Source organism: Ostrea edulis, chromosome 6 (genome assembly GCF_947568905.1).
Source record: "Ostrea edulis chromosome 6, xbOstEdul1.1, whole genome shotgun sequence".
Classification (NCBI taxonomy): domain Eukaryota; kingdom Metazoa; phylum Mollusca; class Bivalvia; order Ostreida; family Ostreidae; genus Ostrea; species Ostrea edulis.
Genome location: NC_079169.1, coordinates 14595191 through 14622400, shown reverse-complemented (window position 1 = coordinate 14622400; position 27210 = coordinate 14595191). Strand labels below are relative to the sequence as shown.

Here is a 27210-nt window from a genome sequence, read left to right as displayed (position 1 = left end):
TTAAACTGGCATCACATTATTAAAATGATTCTGCTTTTTAGCTCTTCTGAGCCGAAGGCTCAAAGAGCTAATCATATGGCCATATGTGTGGCGTGTGGTGTGTGTAAACTTTTTGGAAAAAGGGCTATATCTCAAGAACCCCAGGCCAATTTTTGTCAAATTTGTCACAGGGTATCCTTGGCCCAAGGGCCTTCATTTGTACTAAAACTAGGGTTGTGTGTGACCCTTTAACAAGGGGAGATAATTAGGAAAATGCAAACAAAAGTAGTGGTTGCTAAAAAATTTTCTTCTCAAGAACAACAGGGCAAATTATCACCAAACTTATGCATAAGGATGAGGATTATGGTTGTAGATAAAAAATTGTTCAAGGCATCATCCTGGGGCAAAGGGTGTGGTCTCAAGGTCACTTCAAAGTTGACCTTAAATTTTGTTTTGTTAAAACTTTGATATTTTGCTTAATATAAGGACTAGGATCATCAAATTTTGTCAATTGATGCATCTTAGAACCTAATATCATGTTGTTTCAAAAGTAGGTCATGGTGACCTACTTTTTGAATTTTGCAGGTAATTATTATTAAATAGATTTTGATGCATATCTTGGACACTTTTGAGCCTATGATCATCAAAAGTTGTCAGTTGATGGATCATGGGACCTTGAAGTGCGTCATGTGAAAAGTATGTCATCATGACCTGCTTTCTGAATTTTATGGCTAATCATTTATGAATACATTTTAGGTTGTTATTTCAGATACCGAGAGGTTTAGTATCATCAAACCTTGTAAGTTGATGTGTCTAGAGGCCTCAAAACATATTTATAAAAAAAAGTAGGTCACAGTGACTTACTTCTTGAATTTTGCAGACATTGAAATTTCACATTTTCAATTTTAGATGCATATTTTGGACACTGTGAAAGCTAAGATCATCAAACTTTGTCAGTTGATGCATCTTGAGTCTTCATAGTTTGTTGACCAAAAAGTAGGTCACCGTGACCTACTTTTGGAATTTGATGGCTATATTTTAATATTTCAGATACTATTTGACTTACAATCATCAAACTTTGTCAGTTGATGCATGTTGAGTCTTGTGTTGTTGACTAAAAAGTAGGTCACCGTGACCTATTTTTGGATTTTGATGGCTATATTTGAATATTTCAGATACTATTTGACTTACAATCATCAAACTTCGTCAGTTGATGGGTCTTGAGTCTTCAGAGTGTGTTGACCAAAAAGTAGGTCACTATTATCTACTTTTGGAATTTGACGTTTGTATCTGAATATTTCAGATAATATTTGACTTCAATTATCAAACTTTGTCAGTTGATGCATCTTGAGTCTTTGGAGTGTGTCGACCTAAAAGTAGGTCACTGTGGCCTTCTTTTGAAATTTGATGGCTATATTTGAATACTGTATGATATCCCCTTCATACACTATCATGAGATAGGTCTTTAAAACCTTGTTAATCGATGAATCTTGGTTAGTGAGAATTTTTGCCTGTTTTACAATGTATCAGAAGAGCGATTCTAGGCCCATGGGCCTCTTGTTTTGTTTTAGTGACTCAGTTGAGCGATGTGACCCATGGGCCTCATTTTTTGGTTTAAATCAGTGGGGAAGAAAGCACTTCAATGTATACTAAATAATTGTACTTTTTGTACATATATACTTGAAGTTGTAACAGGATTAGTAATGTTCCAGTGCACAAGGCTATGTGGACCTATAGTTTCTATATATAGTAACAGGATTAGTAATGTTCCAGTGCACAAGGCACAAAACTACGTGGACCTATAGTTTCTATATATAGTAACAGGATTAGTAATGTTCCAGTGCACAAGGCACAAAGCTACGTGGACCTATAGTTTCTATATATAGTAACAGGATTAGTAATGTTCCAGTGCACAAGGCACAAAGCAACGTGGACCTATAGTTTCTATATATAGTAACAGGATTAGTAATGTTCCAGTGCACAAGGCACAAAGCTACGTGAACCTATAGTTTCTATATATAGTAACAGGATTAGTAATGTTCCAGTGCACAAAGCTACGTGGACCTATATTTTCTATGCCCGCAATAAGAGGGATGATTCTACTGTAGTAGATTATGCTTATGATGATCAAACTATGTCTGGTTCTTTACTTTAAGGAGGTTGTCTCCTCAGCTTTTGAGCACAACTGCACAGGATTAAATAACTTTGCATGCACTAGTTGGTTCAATATATACTGATCCCATTGGTCCAGACATTTTATACATGTACTACTTATCCCCATTCAGTTGAAATTTTTTTGTCAATTAAAATTTTGAAAGGGTTTGGAAGGGACTACATTTTGTGGCAGAATGATTGTTTAATCAAAAAAGTTCTAAATCTGCATGATTTCAGTTTCTATTTTATCCAATATAACGTCAATTTTTATACCCCAATGGTTATATTTCAGTTTTATAATTTTTGATTCAAGAATTTGAGACTTGAAAGTAATTCAAATGTTGTAATTCTTTAATTTGGTTGATATTTTATCCAAACAACACCAATGCTAATAAACAACCACAATTTTGTATAAAGATTCAGTATTTTGGTCAATAATTAAAAAAAAATTGATGTATTATATACTTTTTAAAGTACTGTTTTAAATTTTAAAACAAGACTTTGTAATTTATATGCAATTTTAGAAATTGACTTTACTAATAATAATGTTCTTTTAAACACTCAAATTTTTCCATATATCAAGTGCAAAAAGGTCATTATTTATTTCCAATCTACTGTGATAAACATTTTTTTTTTATATCTACATTGTTAGAAGACAAGATTATGTATCTATTTTATGTAATGATTTACTTGTTTTGCTAATGGTGTGTTGACACCAACAGACAAATCAAGTTTAATTGAATAGGCCTAAATCTGAGTAAATTTTAAGTGCAAAAGGGTCAAGTTTAAAACTGTAGCTATTTTAAAAATGTCCTAATTGTCCTTCAATGTAGAAATCAAAAGTACACTTCACAAATAATAGACAATACAAAGGTGCGAACCACTTTGAATGTATTTATTGTTTCCTTTGAAAGGTTGTTAATCTAGGTACACATTTCAATATTTTCTCAGAGAGAAAGGTGTTTATGAGCATTGCAATTGCTGTGCTGATGGGTTTGTGTGTTTTATTTTCAGGCTGATGGGTTTGTGTTTTTATTTTCAGGCTGATGGGTTTGTGTGTTTTATTTTCAGGCTGATGGGTTTGTGTGTTTTATTTTCAGGCGGGCACACACAATCACAGTCTTGGTGGTGTTTAGCTGTATTTTGGTGTACGTCACTCTGTTCGAAGAAAAGACGTATGATGCAGACTACAACAATAAGAGGTGGGTTCAGTCTGTACACTGCAGGGGTAAGACATTTTAGAAACACATTACTGTGGTGGTGGGTTTCTCGTGTAGTACAATTCCAAGCATTGTAAGATTCTGTCATACATGAATCTTCTGAGAACATGTAAGTAACGATTGCTTCTGTCTTTGTAATTATGCACCTATTTTAAATGAGATGTCTATTCTCCTGCTGTTTACAACAGTGTTTGTCCATCCTCTTGCTGTTCTTCTGTCTATCCCTTCGTTTGCCCATCCATGTACCTTACATCTGTCTGCATCCTTCATTCATCCGACGTCTGCATTTTGTACCTTGCATCTGTCTGTGCATCCTTCATTCATCCGACGTCTGCATTTTGTACCTTGCATCTGTCTGTGCATCCTTCATTCATCCGACGTCTGCATTTTGTACCTTGCATCTGTCTGTGCATCCTTCATTCATCCAACATCTAAATATATATGGTTTGGATTTTAATTTTTCTAAAATATTTCCTAGAAACTTCGGGTTTTGGTAATCACAAACTAATGTGATGGAAGGTACTTGCCAGGTTTGTCCAGTAATTCCTCGTAGTTTTCTTAGAAAGGATACTATCACGCCATATAAAAGGTGTGGAAGATGTGCGTATTGTATGGATTTTATAATTTTTGTCAACAAGTTCAATCCATTTGCTCAAATGGAATATTTTGTTTTATCTCCAGTGGAATATCAAGTGGAAGACTTGCCCAATGAATTGAGATACCTGAAAATACCCCAATCATGATACTCAAATATTGAAAGCAAATTTACGTGAGAATTCTGATTGCATAAGATGTACATTTTTCATTCATGTTCAATACGATGCTTTAGCTACCCAAGAAGTGCCTGAAGGCAGACTTGAGTTAAAGCCTCTGACGATATTCACAATTATCATGAAAGCTACACCGCAACAAAAACAGTCACTAGTGATTTGATAAGAGGATGATTCTTTTAGTCTTATGAATTGTGCACACCCCCAGCTTTTGAAGTTAGAATTCCTGGAAAAAAATGAACACAACAAATGATACTTTACAATATTTCTTCACATCGGTGTGGATTGATGAAGCAATTTCTCCTATTTTTCATTTTGATCGTCGTATCACTGTCAATTTTTGATTTGATTGGGGATTGCAAAATTTGAATGGAGATTGCAAGTCTTTAAACTGTTGTTAAACTGTGCGCTAAAGCAAAGAGAAAAAGCATTTAACTGATGAGCATTTACAATGAATATTGAATGCCTTTTAGAATTACTAGAAAATGGTTTTCAAGTTCAGAATTTCAGTAATTGTATTGACAAATGAGTCTGTTAACAATTACACGTTCTGAAAATTGTGCATAATCACCACATGTAACAAAAGCAATAGATATTTCAAAATCAATATTTTATGTATCGATCTTTATCTTGTAAAAAAATCCTTAGGAGTGCATCCACTGAGGAAGATTTCCATATCACCTGTCTAGCATTAGAAATGAAATGAGAGAGAGAGAGAGAGAGAGAGAGAGAGACCAATGGACCACAGCAAAGAGGCAGCTTATCAGTAAAGGATCACAGCGGCCTGTTTACTCACATGAATTAAGTTTGATTCAAATATAGTCCCCGTTTATTTTGATTCAATTCTATTTATTCCATTCCATTCCAATTTGCTCTAGTTTTGTTTTGATTGATTTCGTTTTACTAACTTTGGTTTTGTTGTGTTATGTATATATGTAAAGGGGAATGCATAATTTTGAGTATTTCAAAGTGATTTGGATTTACTAAGGATAAGGGACACAACTCTTGCCTATCATTCTAAGTTTGAACATTTGGAGAAATGTTGATTACTGAAACATTATGTATTTGTATGTTTTTTTTGTTTTTTTTTTTACAGCTTTACGTAGCATTTTATCAACTTAGACAGGGCTCTAACTTTTCTACACACTTGTCACTATGACGGTGAACACATATTTACTACAACTAGAATAGACCTGAAAGTATCATGTACAATGCAAACAAAGGAATATCAACATGGAGTAAATAAATCTTTCTGTCACTTTTTAAAGTTTGGTTCAATTTCATAGATTATTATAGTCCAGCAACATTTACATGTCCTTTAAAATTGAGGGCTATCACGGGAAGTTAGAAATGGGTAGAAACATTGATGTTGAAGTCTGCCTTTCTGCTAGTTTTAACTAATGTGAAGTAAGATTTATTAAGATGTGTACTGTGAAAGCTAGGCCTCTGTTCCTCACAAACTGGGTAATAAGGTTTATTTGACAATAGATGTGAATTAAAATTAAATAAACATCATAATTTGATTGTAAGTTCATGTGAATATTACAATGTAGAGATTTATGAATAGATCAGGTCACAGTTCATTGATAAGATGTCCTTAATTTCTATCTGTGATTTTCCCATCAATCAAATGATAAAGTCCATTTTGTGTGGCCCGTGAAGCATGTCCACACCAATGATCACCGTGTCCAAAGTCTGCCAGCCACACCACTGAAACTAATGATAGCTAGGACTTTGATTTTCATCATGTTTCTTGCGTGGAGATTATTTTAGAATAGATGCAACGTTCACTGATGCCTTAACATTCATGTATTATGATAATAGAACAATCACTGATGCCTTAAAGGGGCAGGGACACGATTTGAGCTGAAAATTTTCAAATTTTATTTTTCCATTTTTATTGTTTATAATGCTTAACTAAGGTATTTCTAATGGTCAACAAAAATTTGAATATCAGTTGTTGAGAACTTTATAAGTGAGATATAGCACTCACAATTGTTTTGTTATGTAAACAAGGCTTGTGCCATCTTTTTGTTAACTTAGACTGTTTAATAGAAAATAGTGTGTTTAAAACAAAATTAGATGTGCCAAACACTAGAAAATATTTAATTGTGTTTAGAAACTAGATTTAAATACTAAAATATCATATGATTGACCCATTCGTTACGCTAAACAGAACAGCCAGTACACCTTTTGACCTTGATGACGCTCCATATTTGGTAATGATTACACAGACAGGCAGATCGAAATAGTTTGCAACAAACATGCATTCATTGTCCCAGATGAAAGCAATGTCAATTTCAATAGAAATATAAGAGAGAAAGATTCAGTGAATGTAAATATATGATATTGATTACTGGTGCTCTAGCTGCTGAGCCCGACCCACATGTCTTAGGAACACTCTTAGTTAATATACATACTAATTTAAGTATATTACTAGTTGTATAATGGTAATGTAAATTATATTGTAATTATCAAAGACAGAGAAAAGGCATTCTCATGAATTTTAGAAAATGATAATTGAAAAATATGTAGAATATAGAAGACAGTATTACAATTACATGTATATACAAGATTTTACATGGTATGATTTATAACAGCGATATCAGCCCAAGTGTTCCAATCCGACTGAGACTTTTATCCTTAGGTGTCAGCCCCATGCAGTGTTCCAATCTGACTGAGACTTTTATCTGTAGGTGTCAGACCCAGTGTTCCAATCCGACTGAGACTTTTATCCTTAGGTGTCAGCCCCATGCGGTGTTCCAATCTGACTGAGACTTTTATCTGTAGGTGTCAGACCCAGTGTTCCAATCTGACTGAGACTTTTATCATTAGGTGTCAGCCCCAGTGTTCCAATCCGACTGAGACTTTTATCATTAGGTGTGACATGTAATGTAGAGTTTACCCTGTAGTTTTCTCACTAACCCCCCCCCCCCTCCTTTTTTTAAACTCAAGTGAGCTTTTCTGATCACCTTTTATCTGTTGTGTGTCCATAAACTTTTTACATTTTTATCTTCTTCTCCAGGACCACTGAGCCAATTTCAATCAAAGTTTGGTACAATTCATCATTTGGTTATAAGGGGATTCAAGTTTTTGTTAAAAAGAAGAGCCATGCCCCCATCATAAGGGAGATAATCACAAAAATGCAAAAATAGGATGAGGTCATTTAAAAATCTTCTTAAGACCCGCTTGGCCATAAAACTTGAAATTTACATGAAACCTTGCTGACATAGTGCAGATTCTAGTTTGTTAAAATCATGACCCCCGGGGGTATAATAAGTTTCACATGTGAATATATAGGGAAATCTTCACAAATCTTCTCTGCAAGAACTGATGGAAGCAAAGTTCAAATTTACATAAATTTTAAAGCTTCCTGAAATAATGGTTCTGGGGGAGGATGGGGATGCAATAGGTGAGCAAAGTTTTACATATAAGGAAATTATCTTGAAGAATTGTCTTCTTAAGAACTACTGGGCTAGAAAACTTGAAATTTGCGTGAAAGCTTCCTGATATAGAGTATATCCAAGTTTGTGCAAATCATGGTCCAAGAGAATAGGATGAGGCCACAATAGGGGATCAAAAGGTTATTCAGATATATTGAGAATTCCTTTTAACAATCTTCTTCTCAAGAACCATTAGGTCAGACAAGTGGAAATTTTAATAAAAGCTTCCTGAAATAGTATATTCAAGTTTGTTCAGATCATGGCCCCCGGAGATAAGGTGAGGCCACAATAGGTGATCAAAATAATTTTTATATGCTGATATATTTATTTATAGGAAAATCTTTAAAATTATCTCTTGAACTGTTTAAGCTAAGGGCTTTCATGTTTTGTATATGCAGTCTTTAAAGAAAAACCTGTCATATGATACAGTGGTGTTTGGTCTTGTGACCTTGACCTGGAAATAACAATCTGACCTATTCAGTATGTCCTGAAATATATAGATCTTTCATATCTTGTAGACAGATTTCTTATGGGAAGGCCTTTCATTTCATATCATGTCCTTTGACCTTGTGACCTTAAACTCGGAGTTTGACTTTTGACAAAACATAACCTAATAAGTATATCCAAAACTATTTTATGTAGAACTTTCATATTTTGTAGATTCTTTGTGGCGAGACCTTGTGACACATTTGTGTTTGATCTTTAAATGTTTTCTTGGAGTTTGACCTACATTTAGAAAAACCCCTGACCAATTCAATATCTTCTGAACTATTTAAGTTAGGTGTTTCATATTTTGTATATAGATTCTCTATGTAAGACCTTGTGACACTTTGGTGTTTGACCTTGTGACTTTGACCTGGAAGGTTGACTTACTTTTAGTAAACATCTGACCTATTAAATATCTCCTGAACTATGTAAGATAGCGCTTTCATCTTTCATGTTTTGTATATATATACATTGTATGGCAAGGCCTTTCATATCATACCATGATCTATGACCTTGTGACCTTGATCTTATCCAGAACAGCAAGATCATGTTAGTCATATTTGTGTTGAGACATCTCTGTGTTATGTGAATTCATTTTCAGTTATGTTGTGATCCTTTGGGGCCACAATGTGGGGTAAAAAATTTTCATGGGAATAAAGATTGATAAAAAAAATCTTTCAAAAATCACAACAGCCAAACAATGGCAGGGCCAAGGTGAGCAAGGTGACCCATAGGCCTCTTGTTTTCTCACATGATGATTTTTGATGCATGAATGATGTGTCACTTGACTTTTTCCCTGAGTAATGGATCCTGCAAATGAATTTGTGATGATATGCTGTTGGAGTAATTGTCAGTGTTGGAATGGTAATCTGATTTTCGGTTTGATGTGCATTATTGCAGGAGGATCTGATATGGGTCATTGTGACACAACAGAACACATGTCTTTATTATTATTATGGATGTGGTAAATGTAAATATGAAATAGTATTTTATAAACTTTAAATTTCTTTATTTTTGTATTTCATCTTACCTGTACATAAATTAAGTTTAGATAGTTATTAGCTATACTGACTGAAAAAATGCAGTCTCCTCATATAAATTCCAAGTTTGCACACATTTTGTACTTACCTGATTTTAAGATGCAAGAGAGACTGACTAAAAATTGTAAAAACATATTTCTTGAATGTCTCATTATTTTTTTTTCAGAGGAATTGTTGCTATGGTTTTGACATTTTTGCTCTTTGGCGTGACTCAGACCCCCGATGGTATATTTAGAAGACCACATCCAGGTATATATGAACAGGAAGTTTGGAAGATGTGTCATGATCTTTGGTAAATTTTAGAATGTCCCATTGTAAGCACAGTTTTCTTCAGCATGTTCATGTGTTCACCCTGTTTATAGCTGGACAAATCAAGTTATTATAATTTGATGTGTCTCCTTAAGGAATAACTCTCCAGAGAAAAAACTGAAGTGGATGGAAAGTGGAGGATATATACAATGGTGTTATGGAATTGGAAACTTTGAGCTTTTCTGATCACCTTTTGTCCGTCGTCTGTTTCTCCATCCGTCTGTAAACTTTACATTTTCAACCTCTTCTCCAGAACCACTGGGCCAATTTCAACCAAATTTGGCAAAAAGCTTCCTTGGGTGAAGGGCTTTCAAGTTTGTTCAAATGAAGGGCCATGCCCCTTTCAAATGGGAGATATTCACAAAAATGGAAAAAAGGGTGGGATCATTTAAAAATCTTCTTTCCAAGAACCACTGAGCCAGAAAAGCTGAAATTTACATTAAAGCTTCCTGACATAGTGCAGATTCAAGTTTGTTAAAATCATTGCCCCTGGGGGTAGGATGGGGCCACAATAGGGGATCAAAGTTTTACATGCAAATATATAGAGAAACTCTTTAAAAATCTTCTTCTCGAGAACCACCAGGCCAAGGAAATTTACATTTACATGAAAGGTTCCTGACATAGTGCAGATTCAAGTTTGTAAAAATCATGGCCCCCAGGGGTAGGATAGGGCCACAATAGGGGATCGAAGTTATACATGCGAATATATAGGGAATATATAGGGAAAATCTATTGATTAGTGCCAAGGTGACTCAGGTGAGTAATGTGGCCCATGGATTGCTTGTTTAAATTCACATTACCTGTATTTAGTGAAAAATTGTAGTTTTAGTAGAAAGCAAACAGAAAAAAATTAAAACCCATTAGACTTGAACCTATGATCTACTGATCAGCAGTCAGGTGCATTAACTATCTGGCTTGGCAGTTAGATTTAAAAGGACAAGGAAGATGTTACTAATGTTAGTTTTCCATTTGTGGTTCAAAAGTAGTCGACCATTATGACAATGTGTTATCCCTCCTTAAGTTTTGTTGGACACTCGAGGTTGAAGGTCAGAAAACTTGCACACAATCCGATTAATAGCAAGGGGTTTGATTAAAAGGTTTACTTTCATGATATGAAATATGAATGGTGTTGTATGAATATGAAGAAAATATATATTATTACTACAGTAACTTGATCCGAAGAGTCGGATCATGTCGAGTTGACAGGCGTGGATCATCAGATCACACGAGATGCGAAGTGTCGAGTTTGATCTGATGATCAGCGCCTGTCAACGAGACGTGATCCAACTCTTCGGATCAAATTACTGTAGTAATGATAAATTTATTATATACCCCTTCTGCATTTTAAATCCACATTTATAAGATAATAACTGTAATCCAAATTATCAAAAACATAGACATACCATGAAATTATGTTTGTGTACGGAATTTTGTTTTGTGACGCAGTCAATATTTTCCACAAATAACGTTGCGTTGATGCATTGTGACGTCATCAGTTTCAGAGGATACTGATACAGAATCAGAAAACCACAGTGTGGTGATCCGGAATACCGGATCACGCGCAGTGAAATCCACAATATCAAAGAATGATACATTGATGGGTATATAATAAGGTTCTATATTCATGTTCCAAGGTTTTTTGGTTATGTAATAGAATGTAATGTTTTTAACTATGTCTTGTTTTATGTTTTGGGTGAAAATTTGGATGAGCGTTGTTTTCACTTCACACCTATATATCCCTTATTGTTCAGAACTTGGTTAGAATTCCTAAGAGATATGTCAATATCGTTACTCAGTGCATCAATTGAATTAATATTAGTTCCATTCACCTGTTGAAGAAGTGGAATTCTGTAAACCAACTGTTATACGAGACAACTTTTTTACTTGATTTACTGGTGATAAATTGGTTCATGGCGACTAATTTTCGCGACTCAGATTATCTTAAACAAATACAAGAGACATTAATGGACTGGTTCACGGCAAGAAATATTCGCGATGATCAGGTTCTCGCTATTCTAGCGAAAATTTCTCGCTCGCAAAAAAAAGTTGGTTTACAGTAAACAAATCTAATAAAATTGTCAGTGTTCTCTCTCACTGCAGAAAACACGTAGATTCTCAAAGTCTGTAACAGATGTAAAATTAACATTGATTCAAATTATTTGTCAAAAACTAAGTTTAGAAATTTCAGTAAACATGTAAAATTAACCTAGAAGTTTTGTTGTATGAGTTAACCAGAAATACGCAATTTCCAAGTTGCCCAATAGTTATTTCCCTTTGTTAAACTCTTAAGGAGGTATGCTACACCAGAGAAATTTGATGTAGATGAAAAGTGGAGGATATGTACAACAATAATTTGAATTTCAAAATTTTCAAAATTACTTTGTTTTGTCAAAAAAAATACAGTTTTAGAAGAAGGTAATCTGAAAAAAAATTAAAACCCTTGCTGGACTCTAACCTGCGACCTACACTTCAGCAGTCGGTATTCTAACCTACTGAGCTACTCCGCTAGGTATTTAAATGGAAAAGGAAAAGTCAAATATTGCTGATATCGATTTTTTCATCCATGTTTTTAAAGGAAGTCAGCCATTATGATGATGTAGAGTACTACCTTAAGCATGGTGAGGCGCAAAATATGTTTTCGTACTCACGCAGTGGTTCAAATGCTTATCGCTGTGTTCATATATTGCTTAAAGGATGATTACCAGATGTCATGCAACCACACGAATTGCAGGGACACACAAATTTAGAAGTTTTTCACTAATTGATCATAATAAAATAGCTCAAACAAAAATTGATAATCACCAACTTTCTTTGATATAAGTATCACTCGTAAGAAGAGGAAATAAATAATAATTTCATATTTAATTCAATGACTTAATTCAAACAAATTATTCTTGATATGGTCAGTTTAATGTATACCAACGACTGATATGAACAAAATTTACGCTTTCAGAACGTTTATCCTTAAATATTTACTTAGCCATTCAATACTGTATATATACATCTTGTACCCATCACCAAAGTGTTCAACAGAATACTGAATGTACCTCCATCACAAAAGAGCTGATATTTCGGAAATTGCGTATTGGTTTTACCGTATTCTTGTGAAGGCATGAATAATGATGATACTGTGTATATTGTGGTTTCAGAATTTTTGTTGTTTTTGAGATCAGCATAACACAATTTTTGCTCATTATGGAAGATCATTCCTTGAATCAGTATTTTTAGACAAATCTTCAAAACATGATGCCTATGGAAATTTATTAAACTACAGTATCTCCCACTTATCCCTTACCATTGTTTTGCTCTCAGAGACAGGATCTCCCACCTATCCCTCACCATCCTTTTTCTCTCACTGACAGATTCTCCCACCTATCCCCCGGCCATCCTTTTTCTCTCACTGACAGATTCTCCCACCTATCCCCCGGCCATCCTTTTTCTCTCACTGACAGATTCTCCCACCTATCCCCCGGCCATCCTTTTTCTCTCACTGACAGATTCTCCCACCTATCCCCCGCTATCCTTTTTCTCTCACTGATAGATTCTCCCACCTATCCCCCCGGCCATCCTTTTTCTCTCACTGACAGATTCTCCCACCTATCCCCCGGCCATCCTTTTTCTCTCACTGACAGATTCTCCCACCTATCCCTCACCATCCTTTTTCTCTCACTGACAGATTCTCCCACCTATCCCCCGGCCATCCTTTTTCTCTCACTGACAGATTCTCCCACCTATCCCTCACCATCCTTTTTCTCTCACTGACAGATTCTCCCACCTAGGTTACTGTTATTGAAAATGAATTGAAGTTGATATCCCAAACATCCTGATTGACACCAATCTTAAAAAAAACCAACCCACCGCTACTTATCATGTGAGGGGGTTTCCCGTAGTTCTGGGATCTCGTGGTTTTTGGAAGAAGCAGTATTTCTTTCAGCTATGGACCAGTTTTGCTTCCTCTGTATGGCAGTTGTAACTTGGTTTGTGCATCTCTGATGTTCTTGATTATGTTCTGGTGTGATTGTAATTAAGAATGGTGACCTAAGTACCACATTTAACATGTTTGATCTGTGTGAGGGTCACAACTCTTGGTAAGAAAACATAGGAGTTTTACGGATATAAGTGTTAAAGGAGGGAAAAGCTAGATTTCTTAAGTATTATAGATATAAATCAGACCCTGTTGTTATATAGAAATATGATATACTTTACATTTTGTATATAACTTGACAGCATGCAATTTTTGTAGTGTTACAAATATTATTCACTGTGTCACCTTAGAATGACCTTTTTTTCCTGGTTTACAGCATTTTGGAGACTCGTAATGTGCATGAGTGTAGTTTATGAACTGGGGCTGGTTTGGCTTTTATTCCAGGTAAATCACTTTTTCACCTTTGTTCATCTTACTTTATGTTATTAACAGAAATTAATTTACAATTATAAACTTTGATTTTCTATTTTCTTTAAAACCTGATTATATACTCTAGTGACTTTTGTCATTATAATGTTTACAGGGTAAGTGTGTAATGTATTCAAAGAATACAAACAAGAGCTGGGGACAAAAGGCAGTGAAATGTTAATTGTTTTAGTGTGATGAAAAGAGTTGTCTAGCTGGTCTTAAATTTTAAAATTTTCATAAGGCAGAAGTTTAAGACTGTTCAGACAAGTTTTTTCCATAAAACACTTTGCTGACAGAGATATGATTTTTCACCACCTCTGTCATCTATTCATGCACAATAACCCAAGTCGTATTACTTTACGATAGAGGCTAACAAAAATTGCATTTATTTAAGAAATCAGTTTTATTTTTGAAAGTATGTGAGAGTAAGAACTGCGACGCTTCATGCCGGCATTCTTCATTACGTGCCTTAAGCACTGGTATTAAACTGATGATAGTAACGATCGTTACTATCTTCCCAAGATGGCGGAAGGAAATTCCGGAAAGACCATGTTTACTTATTATACCTATTTGTATTGTTTATTTGCGAATGATATGTAGGCAAGAAATATCATACACTAGCAACAATGACGATCAGGTGTTATTTTATCTTTTATACGGCTCATATGAACAGAAAATTCGTCGTTGAAAAAACGATAGTAACGAAAGTTTTACGTTACTATCATCGTTCATTTCCGTTACTATCATCCTCGCTGTTTTTTCAACGACGAATTTTCTGTTCATATGAGCCGTATAAAAGATAAAATAACACCTGATCGTAATTGTTGCTAGTGTATGAATTTCCTTCCACCATCTTGGGATGATAGTAACGATCGTTACTATCATCAGTTTAATACCAGTGTTAAGCGCTTCATGCCGGCATTCTTTGCTACGTGGCTTAGGGCTTCATGCCGGCATTCTTCGCTACGTGCCTTAGCGCTTCATGAAAAGTATGCTGCCGTGAAGTGTCACAGTTCATATCCTCGTGTATTTTTAAAAGTGAAATTTACAATCGACTTTCATTTCTGCTGGAATTCCCAGCCATCACAGAACATTCATGAGGAAATGCCCATCATTACAATTTGTAAAGTTATTAAATTCAAAAACATTGGAAATGTAAATATTATTTAAATATTGCATGTATTTGAGGGCAACGTAGAGAATTTTTATCCCAAGAAAACCATTGTCAACTGAGATGTAGCCGAGGTTGACAATGGTTTCTTGAGGGGTAAAAATTTTCAATGCTACCCTCAACTACATGCAATATTTGTTTTATTTTACTGAATGTTATATAAATAACAAATTAGAAAAACTTGCGTCTGCGTTGACATTTTATCAATCACTAACATGCGATGTTTTGTTTAACAATGCGGGTATGCGTGTTTATCACAAACACTCAAACGACGTCGTCTAACAATCTACGGCGAACCGTACGCGCATAAATTTGATGCATATGATTATTTTTATGATATCACCTGTCGCCAAGTAATTTTACCTGTTGCTAGATACTATCACCATGGAACGCATGCTTTCTATTTTCAGAGGGAAATATTTTTTTTTTTCAAGTGCTTCTCGACCAATCAGATTCAAGTATTTTACATGAAAGTATAATAAATGATATTACAATATCATAATTATTATTCTGAATGTCAATATTTTTATATACCTTCCTATGCTACATAATGCGGATATTTTAAACGTGATATCGATTAATTGGTTATTTCATTAATTTAAAAGCAGGATTATAAAAAATGGGTGACAACTCATCGTTTTGTAGTAATCAAATTTTTGGACAAGTTTTCTTTAAAATGGTCATATTAGTAAGTGGTAAACTTTAGTTTATATATATGATTCATCTGACTGCAGTATACAGGCCTGCTCTTATGAATACCACATTCACATAGCAAGTACATTGTCTCGGATTCAAGCCCTCAGATATTGAGAGCCAACTATTTTTCTGAATTAACAGTTATTATATCCCCCCCGAACGAAGTTCAGGGGGGGGGGGGTATATAGGAATCACACTGTCTGTCTGTCTGTGCAGATTCGTGTCCGGGCCATAACTTCTTTGTTCTTTGACTTAGGCATACCATATTTGGCACAGAGGTGAATCACCATAAGACGATGTGTCGAGTACCTTCATGACGTCTACATGACCTTGACCTCAAGGTCAAAATTAAAGGTTTTTTACAATGGATTCGTGTCCGGGCCATAACTTCTTTGTTCTCTGACATAGGCATACCATATTTGACACGTGAGTGTATCACCATGAGACGATGTGTCATGTACCTGCATGACCTCCATATGACCTTGACCTCAAGGTCAAAATTAAAGGTTTTTACAATGGATTCGTGTCAGGACCATGACTTCTTTGTTCTTTGACATAGGCATACCATATTTGACACATGAGTGTATCACCATGAGACAATGTGTCAGGTACCTTCATGACCTCTATATGACCTTAAACTTTGACCTCAAGGTCAAAATTGATTATAGGGTTTTGACATAGTCATACCATAAGACAAGGGTGTATCACCATGAGACTATGTGTCATGTACATTCATGACCTCTTTATGACCTTGACCTTTGATCTCAAGGTCAAAATTATAGGTTTATACCATGGATTTGTGTTCAGACTATATCTTCCATTTTCTTCTACAAAGGCATACCATATTTTTACACTCAGGAAAGAGGTAATTTATACCTATTAACAACACCCTTTGGGAGATTGGGGTAAGCAGGGGGTATTCTTAGTGAGCATTGCTCACAGTACCTGTTGTTTCAGTTTACTCTAGATGAAAACTTTTGAAAAGACAATCAAGTAAAGACACTAAAAAAAACCCAGTTATATTTTACATGTTTCTGTGCACAATGCAAGAATAGTAGCGTATCAAATATTATGTATTATTAGGAGGAAACTAATAGTAAACATGATAGTAGGGATCATGTTTAATTGCGCATTCAGAACAACTCAAACACTATTTATAGTTTTGTGATGTGCAAATACCAATTAATTATTGGCACTTCTTTGATTATAATCTGCTACAACCATTGATTTGATTTGTGTATAAAGTTGATACTCCTTTGAATCATGTCCATGCAGGATGTGGACCTCGAAAAGCCACCATCATAACATCAGTCTTTATGTATTTTCACTGTGATTTTCAGCTTTTAATGTCTTTTTAGTGTTTTTAAGTATTGTGAAGAGCGCAGATGTAGAGCAAGGACATATTTTGTGAAATGCGCACCAGAATCGCAGGTTACATGGTGTATGTCTGTTTTTAGGTAAACAATTATCAAACTAGGACAGGATGGGATCCATATAGAGGGAATGTCCAGACACATATTGTATTATGACTATAGGTTTATACTTGATGTATTTAAGTTCCAGATATTAAGAAATTTTGTGAGAATGTGTCTATCAAGGGTAAAAAATGTTTATTTCAGATCAATATTAAGTTTTGCGCAGAATACCGAAGGTGGCAATCATTGGTACTCGGTAATGATTGGACCTCATCCAGTAGCAAAAAATATGCTGGTGTGAAAAGTATGGCACGTGATCACAGATATTTCTAAATGGGGATTCATTATCCAACTCTGAGAATAAATAAAGTGGTAAATAAATAGGCAATTGGATTGATTACTTTTTAATCTGATCAAGTTAAATTGCATCATTTGCACAAAGTGAATAACTTATAAAGCTTGATATAAAGCATGCTTTTTATTCCTACGGTAATATCCAATTAATATGGCTTCTATAGCTTAAATAAGATGAAAATATATAGTGCAAAATTAAGGTATGCTTTTTTCCCCCCACAATATTATCAGTAGATGAAAATTTCTAGTGAATATTGTTCAAGCCACAGTGATCAGAAGTCTGATTTTATTTTCAGAATGCTCTCTTAGTATGTCTTCCAGAATAACAATACCATGTCACAATGTCAATCCTACAAGCCCACAATGACATCCCAACTAAACAATGTCAATCCAACCAGCCCACAATGTCATCACAACTAAACAATGTCAATCCTACCAGCCCACAATGACATCACAACTAAACAATGTCAATCCTACCAGCCCACAATGTCATCACAACTAAACAATACCATGTCACAATGTCAATCCTACCAGCCCACAATGACATCCCAACTAAACAATGTCAATCCTACCAGCCCACAATGTCATCACAACTAAACAATGTCAATCCTACCAGCCCACAATGTCATCACAACTAAACAATGTCAATCCTACCAGCCCACAATGTCATCACAACTAAACAATACCATGTCACAATGTCAATCCTACCAGCCCACAATGACATCCCAACTAAACAATGTCAATCCTACCAGCCCACAATGACATCACAACTAAACAATGTCAATCCTACCAGCCCACAATGACATCACAACTAAACAATGTCAATCCTACCAGCCCACAATGACATCACGACTAAACAATGTCAATCCTACCAGCCCACAATGACATCACAACTATACAATGTCAATCCTACCAGCCCACAATGACATCACAACTATACAATGTCAATCCTACCAGCCCACAATGTCATCACAACTAAACAATGTCAATCCTACCAGCCCACAATGACATCACAACTAAACAATGTCAATCCTACCAGCCCACAATGTCATCACAACTAAACAATACCATGTCACAATGTCAATCCTACCAGCCCACAATGACATCCCAACTAAACAATGTCAATCCTACCAGCCCACAATGACATCACAACTAAACAATGTCAATCCTACCAGCCCACAATGACATCACGACTATACAATGTCATTCCTAACAGCCCATAATGACATCACAACTAAACAATACTATGTCACAATGTCCATCCTACCAGTCCACAATGACATCACAACTAAACAATACCATGTCACAATGTCAATCCTACCAGCCCACAATGACATCACAACTATACAATGTCAATCCTACCAGCCCACAATGACATCACAACTACACAATGTCAATCCTACCAGCCCACAATGACATCCCAACTAAACAATGTCAATCCTACCAGCCCACAATGACATCACAACTATACAATGTCAATCCTACCAGCCCACAATGACATCCCAACTAAACAATGTCAATCCTACCAGCCCACAATGACATCACAACTATACAATGTCAATCCTACCAGCCCACAATGTCATCACAACTAAACAATACCATGTCACAATGTCAATCCTGCCAGCCCACAATGACATCACAACTAAACAATGTCAATCCTACCAGCCCACAATGACATCACAACTACACAATGTCAATCCTACCAGCCCACAATGACATCACGACTAAATAATGTCAATCCTACCAGCCCACAATGACATCACGACTAAACAATGTCAATCCTACCAGCCCACAATGACATCACAACTATACAATGTCAATCCTACCAGTCCACAATGTCATCACAACTAAACAATACCATGTCACAATGTCAATCCTACCAGCCCACAATGACATCATGACTAAACAATGTCAATCCTACCAGCGCACAATGACATCACGACTAAACAATGTCAGTCCTACCAGCCCACAATGACATCACAACTAAACAATGTCAATCCTACCAGCCCACAATGACATCACAACTAAACAATGTCAATCCTACCAGCCCACAATGACATCACGATTAAACAATGTCAATCCTACCAATTGCTTTAAAGAGAGCATTCAGGACTATTACTAAATGTTGTCCGGTAAACACAGAGAGGTTTAGGAAATGGGATAAGAAAAAATGTGTCCAAATTTAATGGAAACAAATGTATTTTGAATTATATCTTACAAATGTAGTTTGAAATATATCTTACTGGTAATATGCAACAGTGTATAGATAAGTTTTCAAAAAGAGATATGTTATTGACTTTGTCTGCACAATTTGTGTATCTTCAGCACAATAGATAAAACAGATGTTTAGCAGTTCAACTGAACAAGAAACTGTTATTTCATGAATGTGTAATCAATTTCTCAGTGAAGCTATTGTGTATAAAACATAAATACATTGTGTAATCATTCCTGAGATTTTTAAAGAAAGTATCAAACAGATAGAAGTAAAATAGAGAGCAGTCGTTCCCTTAGCATTTATTTTAATTTCAGCATTACTCGGATTTGCATGGATTGATGAATGTAGTATAATATTTGATAATGCAGTTTGTGAGATTTTCTAACACTACAGTGAAAGTGCCTTGAAGGAACAATGATTCAATGAATTTGTTTTTTTTTTAAATCATTATCTGATTTATTTTGGGAATAAATTCATCATCTCCTTTATTTTGGGAATAAATTCACAAGTAAGCTACATATAATCAAAAATAATACATTTAACACATAACTATGTACTTTAAAAAGGTGTATTTGCCGTATTAAACAGTATTTTGTTCAATGTTAAAAAGCAGACCATGTATTTTGTCAGTATGATAAACCACAAAAAATAATATTATTTGACAATTTATATATACAGGTATTAAAGGAGTACTGGTCTACTCAATGTAAGGGGAAAACAGTGATTTTCTAATGCACATTGATGGAAGAATGATGGTGGATGTGTGCAAGAAAAATATGACTAGAAATGTGGTAGAAAAGGATTTTGTTTACAAGCTGCAGTTGTACTGAATGAAGATTTTAAAACATGAAATTTACTTCCCCTTCCATTGCTCCAAGTGGTTCCCTTTACCCTGTTTCCGTCTGACTATCTTTTATTGCTGAATGTGTCCCGTCAACAGCCTGCAGGCCGTCCATACTTTCATGTCACCATAGAATATTCCGCGTTCAATGTCGCGTGATCATGATTATTTGGAAATGGGGCACTTGCCATCTGACTCGGAGTCTCATAATACATGATTAATAGGAAATTGGCTTGATTATACTTTTTAATGTGTTCGAGTTAAATTGCATAATTTACATTAAAAGTGTATTTATCTTATGTAGCTTGATATAAAACATGTGTTTTTTATTCCTTAGATGATATTCAAAGATTATGGCATTAAGAAAACATACGTTGATCAGTAAAAATAAAATCTTCTCTAGAACTATAAAACTACGTAGTGAAAAATAGATTCTAGTTAATTCTAACTATGCGCTGTAGGGCAGTTTTGGCCATTGGAAATTGATAGGAAAAATATTTCAAAACCTTGTGGTTCAGAAGAAGAAAAACAAGACTACATTTTGTGAAATAATATGATTAACTTAGGCATATCCTAATGTAGATTCAATATTCCAGGTGTGGGGCCATATACAGTTTAGTTCAATATTATTAGTAATAACAGGACCACTGTTTGTGTTCTGACCCCCACTTAAATGTTTTACTTTTCATGTGGTTATTTTTTTTTTAATTATTTGTAGAATGCTTCGGATGCCAGGGCTGTAATGAAACACTTTGATGGAAGCCTGGGGGGAAACCTGCCAGAGAAGGCCTATGGAGGAAATTGTTTATTCTTTGATCCTAATGCCACCGACCCATGGCATAACATCTGGGTAGGCTTGAATTGTGAAAATTGAAGATAATTGTTTATGTATGCTTTTTTATTCAATGTACACGGTGTGTATTGCATTCAGTATCAGGTGACCAGGCATCATAAAAGACAGTGTCATTTATTTGTTGGTAATCTATACACAGCAAAGTAATCCACCACACGTTTTAAAAGGAAAAATTGTGCATGCAGAGATTTTCAATGATGGAATGTGATTGGAAAACTACATTATTCAACTTGATTCCAGTCAACATGGTTGCAGGATACTTGTATGTCTCATACAAATCTTACATATTGCCACTATTTATTTCCGTTCATATTTTAAATGAGAGTCGCCCATTATGCTGATGTAATATATACCTCCTTAATAAATCTGAAGTACTTACCTGTTTTACGCTAGTACAAATCTGAGTAGCATAGCTTCCGTTATGATGACATCCCTGCATAATGATTTTCAAACAAATGGTCAAATTTCATAGGGTGTACCCTAATAGTGCCAATTACCTAACACACATCAGTAATCACACCTGTACTTTGAGAGAGGTGTGGTGAAGTGTGACAGTCTGGGCAAGGTATTCAGGTGTTCAGGTCAATTACAAATAATAAACTCATGAGGATCTGAATGTTTACATAGTGTGGAGCCCAAATAGATTTATGGAATTGAATTTCTTTTGACTGCTCCTTGCATTGTCCGTAATGGCGAATTCGTTATATTGCCACCCCCACCCCCCCCCCCCCCCCACCCCCCGCTTTATTGCCCCAATTGATCTTGAACAAATTTGTTGGCAATATATTGAGGGAGCACTGTACATGTACTCGCTTCATGTATAAATTGGATTCCTGGGAGTAAATATTTTGGTGATAAATTTACAGGGGGTGTTGTATTACTAAGGAAATACATTTCACCAACAAATGTTAAAAAATTATCCGAGTTCATTGGATTGGTGTTTCAAAATTTTATGAGAAGTGGATATATATAATAACTGTTATGCAATATGAGATAGAAGGATGTGGAAATACAAGTATTATATTAAATAATTCATGATATAGCGTCTCTTGGTATTGTTGCTAAAATGGGAAAAACGTGTATGTTATGAGCATCATCTAATGAAAAACAGATCAGAACCTAGGTAAGATATGATGGAGTAGAGGATCAGCTATATTAGATATTTTATCCAACTGATATGTGGGTCAACTGCAGAATTTGTGAGTAAATCGATTGCATTACGTGCTGTTTAATATGGTGTGCTAATGAGTAAAATGAAAACCCTAAATACTTGAACAAGAACATTCTCAGATATGAATGTAGCAATTCCATTATTTTCTAATCAGTGATAAATGGATAAGTTTTTGAAAGGGTAAAAGGACCTTCCCACTTCAGCTGTAACTTGTGGTCCCTTTTGACCATCCCTATTTTCAAAGAAAAATTGATTTATCTATTATCCTTCTTTGTAAATATTAAACACCAGTAAATGTACAGTCCTTTTCCCCAGGAATATTGGAATATAATGGTAGAAAACTGTGTTATAAATGGTCACCCTTAGCCTGAAAACTACAGAATTACTACCGAGGTCGATACAGGTAAATGAGGTAGAAAGAAAATTAAAACTTCAATGTTATGAATATCAGTAGCAGTGATAATCTCCTGGCCTTGAGAATGACATCGGGGTCAAGGTTCAAGGTCATTTAATTCCACATTTTGTAAATTGAGTAATAATTTATTATTTACCTCAATGAATAAAGGAATCTCAGCACCCAATTCTAAATGAAAAGTTCATGGTCAACATATAGACTTACGCTATTGTACAATGTTGTTGATGAAAATATGAACTTGGTAACAGTGTAACTTTACCTTGTCCTGTAAATTTGAAAATGCTGCCAAATGAAATATGTGGCTCGACTACTTGGCTCATTGCATAAGTTCACTGTGCTGTGCGACCTTTCCCCTAGACAATGACCTAGACGGGATAAATAAGATTTTCTTGGAAAGTAGAATCAATCAGGATTAGATGCGACAGGAGAATTATGGTTAGAGTTGTGATATTAATTAGATTAATGATTAATTGTATAAGGTGATGTTGATTCTCATTAGCTTGGCCTGTGTCACCACTGTTGTACTGTCAGCATGGGATGCATTGCATGGAATGACATTTCACATCTCTTAGGGATAGACAATTCTTTTTGAGTTGATTTCTTTAGGAAACTTTTTCTTAATTGTTTTTAAAACACTCAAACATAATGTGTACCCATGTTATTTTGAATGATTTCATTACTGGCATTTTAATTTCATTTTAGGATAAATTTGATGGATTCGTTCCCACTCACTTCTTTGGATGGTGGTTCAAGGTAAAACTCGATAGCATGTGATTTAAGGAGAGTACAGAAATCTGAAATTGATTCGTAAACTGTGAAATCGATAGATTTTGTGAGAGCTTAATTCCCACGATTTTCAAACCACAATGATATACACATTTAATATATTGTTTCAATGTACAGCAACTATATCCATGAAATTACATTCCAACAAAAAATATAAATCCTTGGCAATTTGTAAAAAAAAAATTGACTTCATGAATTTAAACTGTTTATTTTTATACATGTTTGTGTGTGTATGTGTAGAAGTGCGTAATGAACATGTTTGTGTGTGTACATGTACGTGTATGTGCAGAAGTTCATAATGAACATGTTTGTGTGTGTATGTGTATTTGTAGAAGTTCATAATGAACATGTTTGTGTGTGTACGTGTATGTGTAGAAGTTCATAATGAACATGTTTGTGTGTGTACATGTACGTGTATGTGTAGAAGTTCATAATGAACATGTTTGTGTGTGTACGTGTATGTGTAGAAGTTCATAATGAACATGTTTGTGTGTGTACGTGTATGTGTAGAAGTTCATAATGAACATGTTTGTGTGTGTACGTGTATGTGTAGAAGTTCATAATGAACATGTTTGTGTGTGTACGTGTATGTGTAGAAGTTCATAATGAACATGTTTGTGTGTGTACGTGTATGTGTAGAAGTTCATAATGAACATGTTTGTGTGTGTACGTGTATGTGTAGAAGTTCATAATGAACATGTTTGTGTGTGTATGTGTATGTGTAGAAGTTCATAATGAACATGTTTGGAAATCTTATTTCGATTTGGAGTGAACTTGTGAATGTATGTTAGGAAATATTGATGTCATAGTATCTCATTTCTTCAGTCTTTGAGAATGGGACTGCATTCTTATCTATTAAACGATGTCTCTCCTTGTGATTGACAGACCCTGATCCTGAGAGACTGGTGGCTGTGTACAGTGATTAGTATTATGTTTGAGGTGCTGGAATACACACTAGAACACCAACTTCCAAACTTCAGCGAGTGCTGGTGGGATCATGTAAGACACCTTAGTTATTGTAGCTAGCAACATCAGATGCAGCAACATAGCATTATAGCTAGCAACATCAGGGTTAGCAACATATCACTAGTTAACAACATCAGGGTTAGCAACATGTCATTGTAGCTAGCAAAGTCAGGTGCAGCAACATGTCATTGTAGCTAGCAACATCAGGGTTAGCAACATATCACTGTAATTATCAACATCAGGGTTAGCAACATGTCATTGTAGCGAGCAACATCAGGGTTAGCAACATGTCATTGTAGCTAGCAAAGTCAGGTACAGCAACGTCATTGTAGCAAGCAACATCAAGTGCAGCAACATGTCCTTGTAGCTAGCAACATCAGGTGCAGCAACATGTCCTTGTAGCTAGCAACATCAGGTTGAACAACATGTCCTTGTAGCTAGCAACATCAGGTGCAGCAACATGTCCTTGTAGCTAGCAACATCAGGTGTAGCAACATGTCATCATAGCTAGCAATATCAGGTGCAGCAACATGTCATTGTAGTTAGCAAGATCAGGGTTAGCAACATATATAGCTGACAACATCAGATGTAGATAGGTAAATCATAACCATCATTTAAGAAGGGTCCATAATAGAGGGTCAGAGTTTTAAGTGAGAATACATATATAGAGGATAAATCTTTAAAAATCTTCTCAAGAACAACAAAGCGATGATTATTCATATTAATATGCAAACATTCCCAGGTAATGCACATTCATGTTTGTTCAAATTGTGGTCCCTTGGGGTAAGGTGAGGTCACAGTAGAGGATAAAATTTTCACATGGGAATATCTAGAAAAACTCTTCTTCTCAATAACAGCAGAGCCATGAATACTCATATTAATATGCAATCATCCAAAAGTAGTGTAGATTGAAATATGTTCAAATCACGACTATTGGGGGTATAGGATGGGGCCACAATAGGGGATCAAAATTTTATATGGGAATACATAGGGAAACATCTTAGATAATGTTACACCATCATTTTTTTCTTGTGATATTGTATCATGATTTTATCATGGGGCTAGGTGGGGACCACATTATGGGGTCAGAATTATTTATGGGAATAAAGATTGCAAAAATTCTTTTAAAATTACAATAGGCAGCTAAAAGCCCCAGCATGCATGCAATGCCAAAGTGACTCATGTGAGCAATATGGCTCATGGACCTTTTGTAGCATTGATATAATGTTATTTCATTAATGTTAAATTTTAAATGTTAATTTTATCATCTTCCATTATCATACTATATGAAATTTAATGTTAAATTACCATTAAATATTTAATGGCAATTTAACATTTAAATATTCTGTGGTAAACAATTCAGATTGATTTAAAAAGTACGTGTATTGTTAGCTCTAAATCTGAAATTTTTTATATTTGTTGTGAAAATATGCTATCATGATAGTTTGTATATAACTTTAACCACAATCATTAATAAAATTAAAACTATAAGTTGAAGATTTTATCACAATAAAGATTTCAATTCTATTGAATATATAGCATTATATAGAAATCAATTTTTGTATGGGAAGACAATGATGTAATTTTGCTTCATGTAGAGCCTCTGGATAGGTTTTTTAACACAAATTTTAATATCAAAAGTTCACAAAACTAATTTTCTTCTGTCATTGAAATAGTACATCACAATTTTAATATCAAAAGTTCACAAACCTAATTTTTTTCTGTCATTGAAATAGTACATCACAATTTTGATATCAAAAGTTCACAAACCTAATTTTCTTCTGTCATTGAAATAGTACATCACAATTTTAATATCAAAAGTTCACCAACCTAATTTTCTTCTGTCATTGAAATAGTACATCACAATTTTGATATCAAAAGTTCACCAACCTAATTTTCTTCTGTCATTGAAATAGTACATCACAATTTTAATATCAATAGTTCACAAAACTAATTTTCTTCTGTCATTGAAATAGTACATCACAATTTTAATATCAGAAGTTCACAAAACTAATTTTCTTCTGACATTGAAATAGTACATCACAATTTTAATATCAAAAGTTCACAAACCTAATTTTCTTCTGACATTGGAATAGTACATCACAATTTTAATATCAGAAGTTCACAAAACTAATTTTCTTCTGACATTGAAATAGTACATCACAATTTTAATATCAAAAGTTCACAAACCTAATTTTCTTCTGACATTGAAATAGTACATCACAATTTTAATATCAAAAGTTCACAAACCTAACTTTCTTCTGTCATTGAAATAGTACATCACAATTTTAATATCAAAAGTTCACAAACTTAATTATACAGGTGGGTATATAGGAATCACTCTGTCTGTCCGTCCGTCCATCTGTCTGTGCAGATTCGTGTCCGGGGCGTAACTTCTTTGTTCTTTGACTTAGGCATACCATATTTGACACACAGGTGGATCACCATGAGACGATGTGTTAAGTACCTTCATGACCTCTATATGACCTTGACCCTTGACCTCAAGGTCCAAACAAAGGTTTTTTACGATGGA

The 27210-nt window shown here is 34.8% G+C and overlaps 1 protein-coding gene across 2 annotated transcripts in view; it reads left to right on the top strand.

Annotated features, from left to right (window-relative positions):
- LOC125683829 (phosphatidylserine synthase 2-like) overlaps positions 1-27210 on the top strand; it is a 50909-nt gene that overhangs the window by 8362 nt on the left and 15337 nt on the right. For both annotated transcript variants that reach the window (XR_007373133.2, XM_048925307.2), the window contains exons 3-8: positions 3234-3335; positions 9259-9341; positions 13703-13770; positions 21205-21336; positions 23628-23678; positions 24597-24710. Coding sequence is in view for 1 of the 2 variants with exons in the window: in XM_048925307.2 (XP_048781264.1) it covers positions 3234-3335; positions 9259-9341; positions 13703-13770; positions 21205-21336; positions 23628-23678; positions 24597-24710 (550 nt within the window). In the remaining variant the exon portion in view is untranslated. The remainder of the gene's footprint in view (positions 1-3233; positions 3336-9258; positions 9342-13702; positions 13771-21204; positions 21337-23627; positions 23679-24596; positions 24711-27210) is intronic.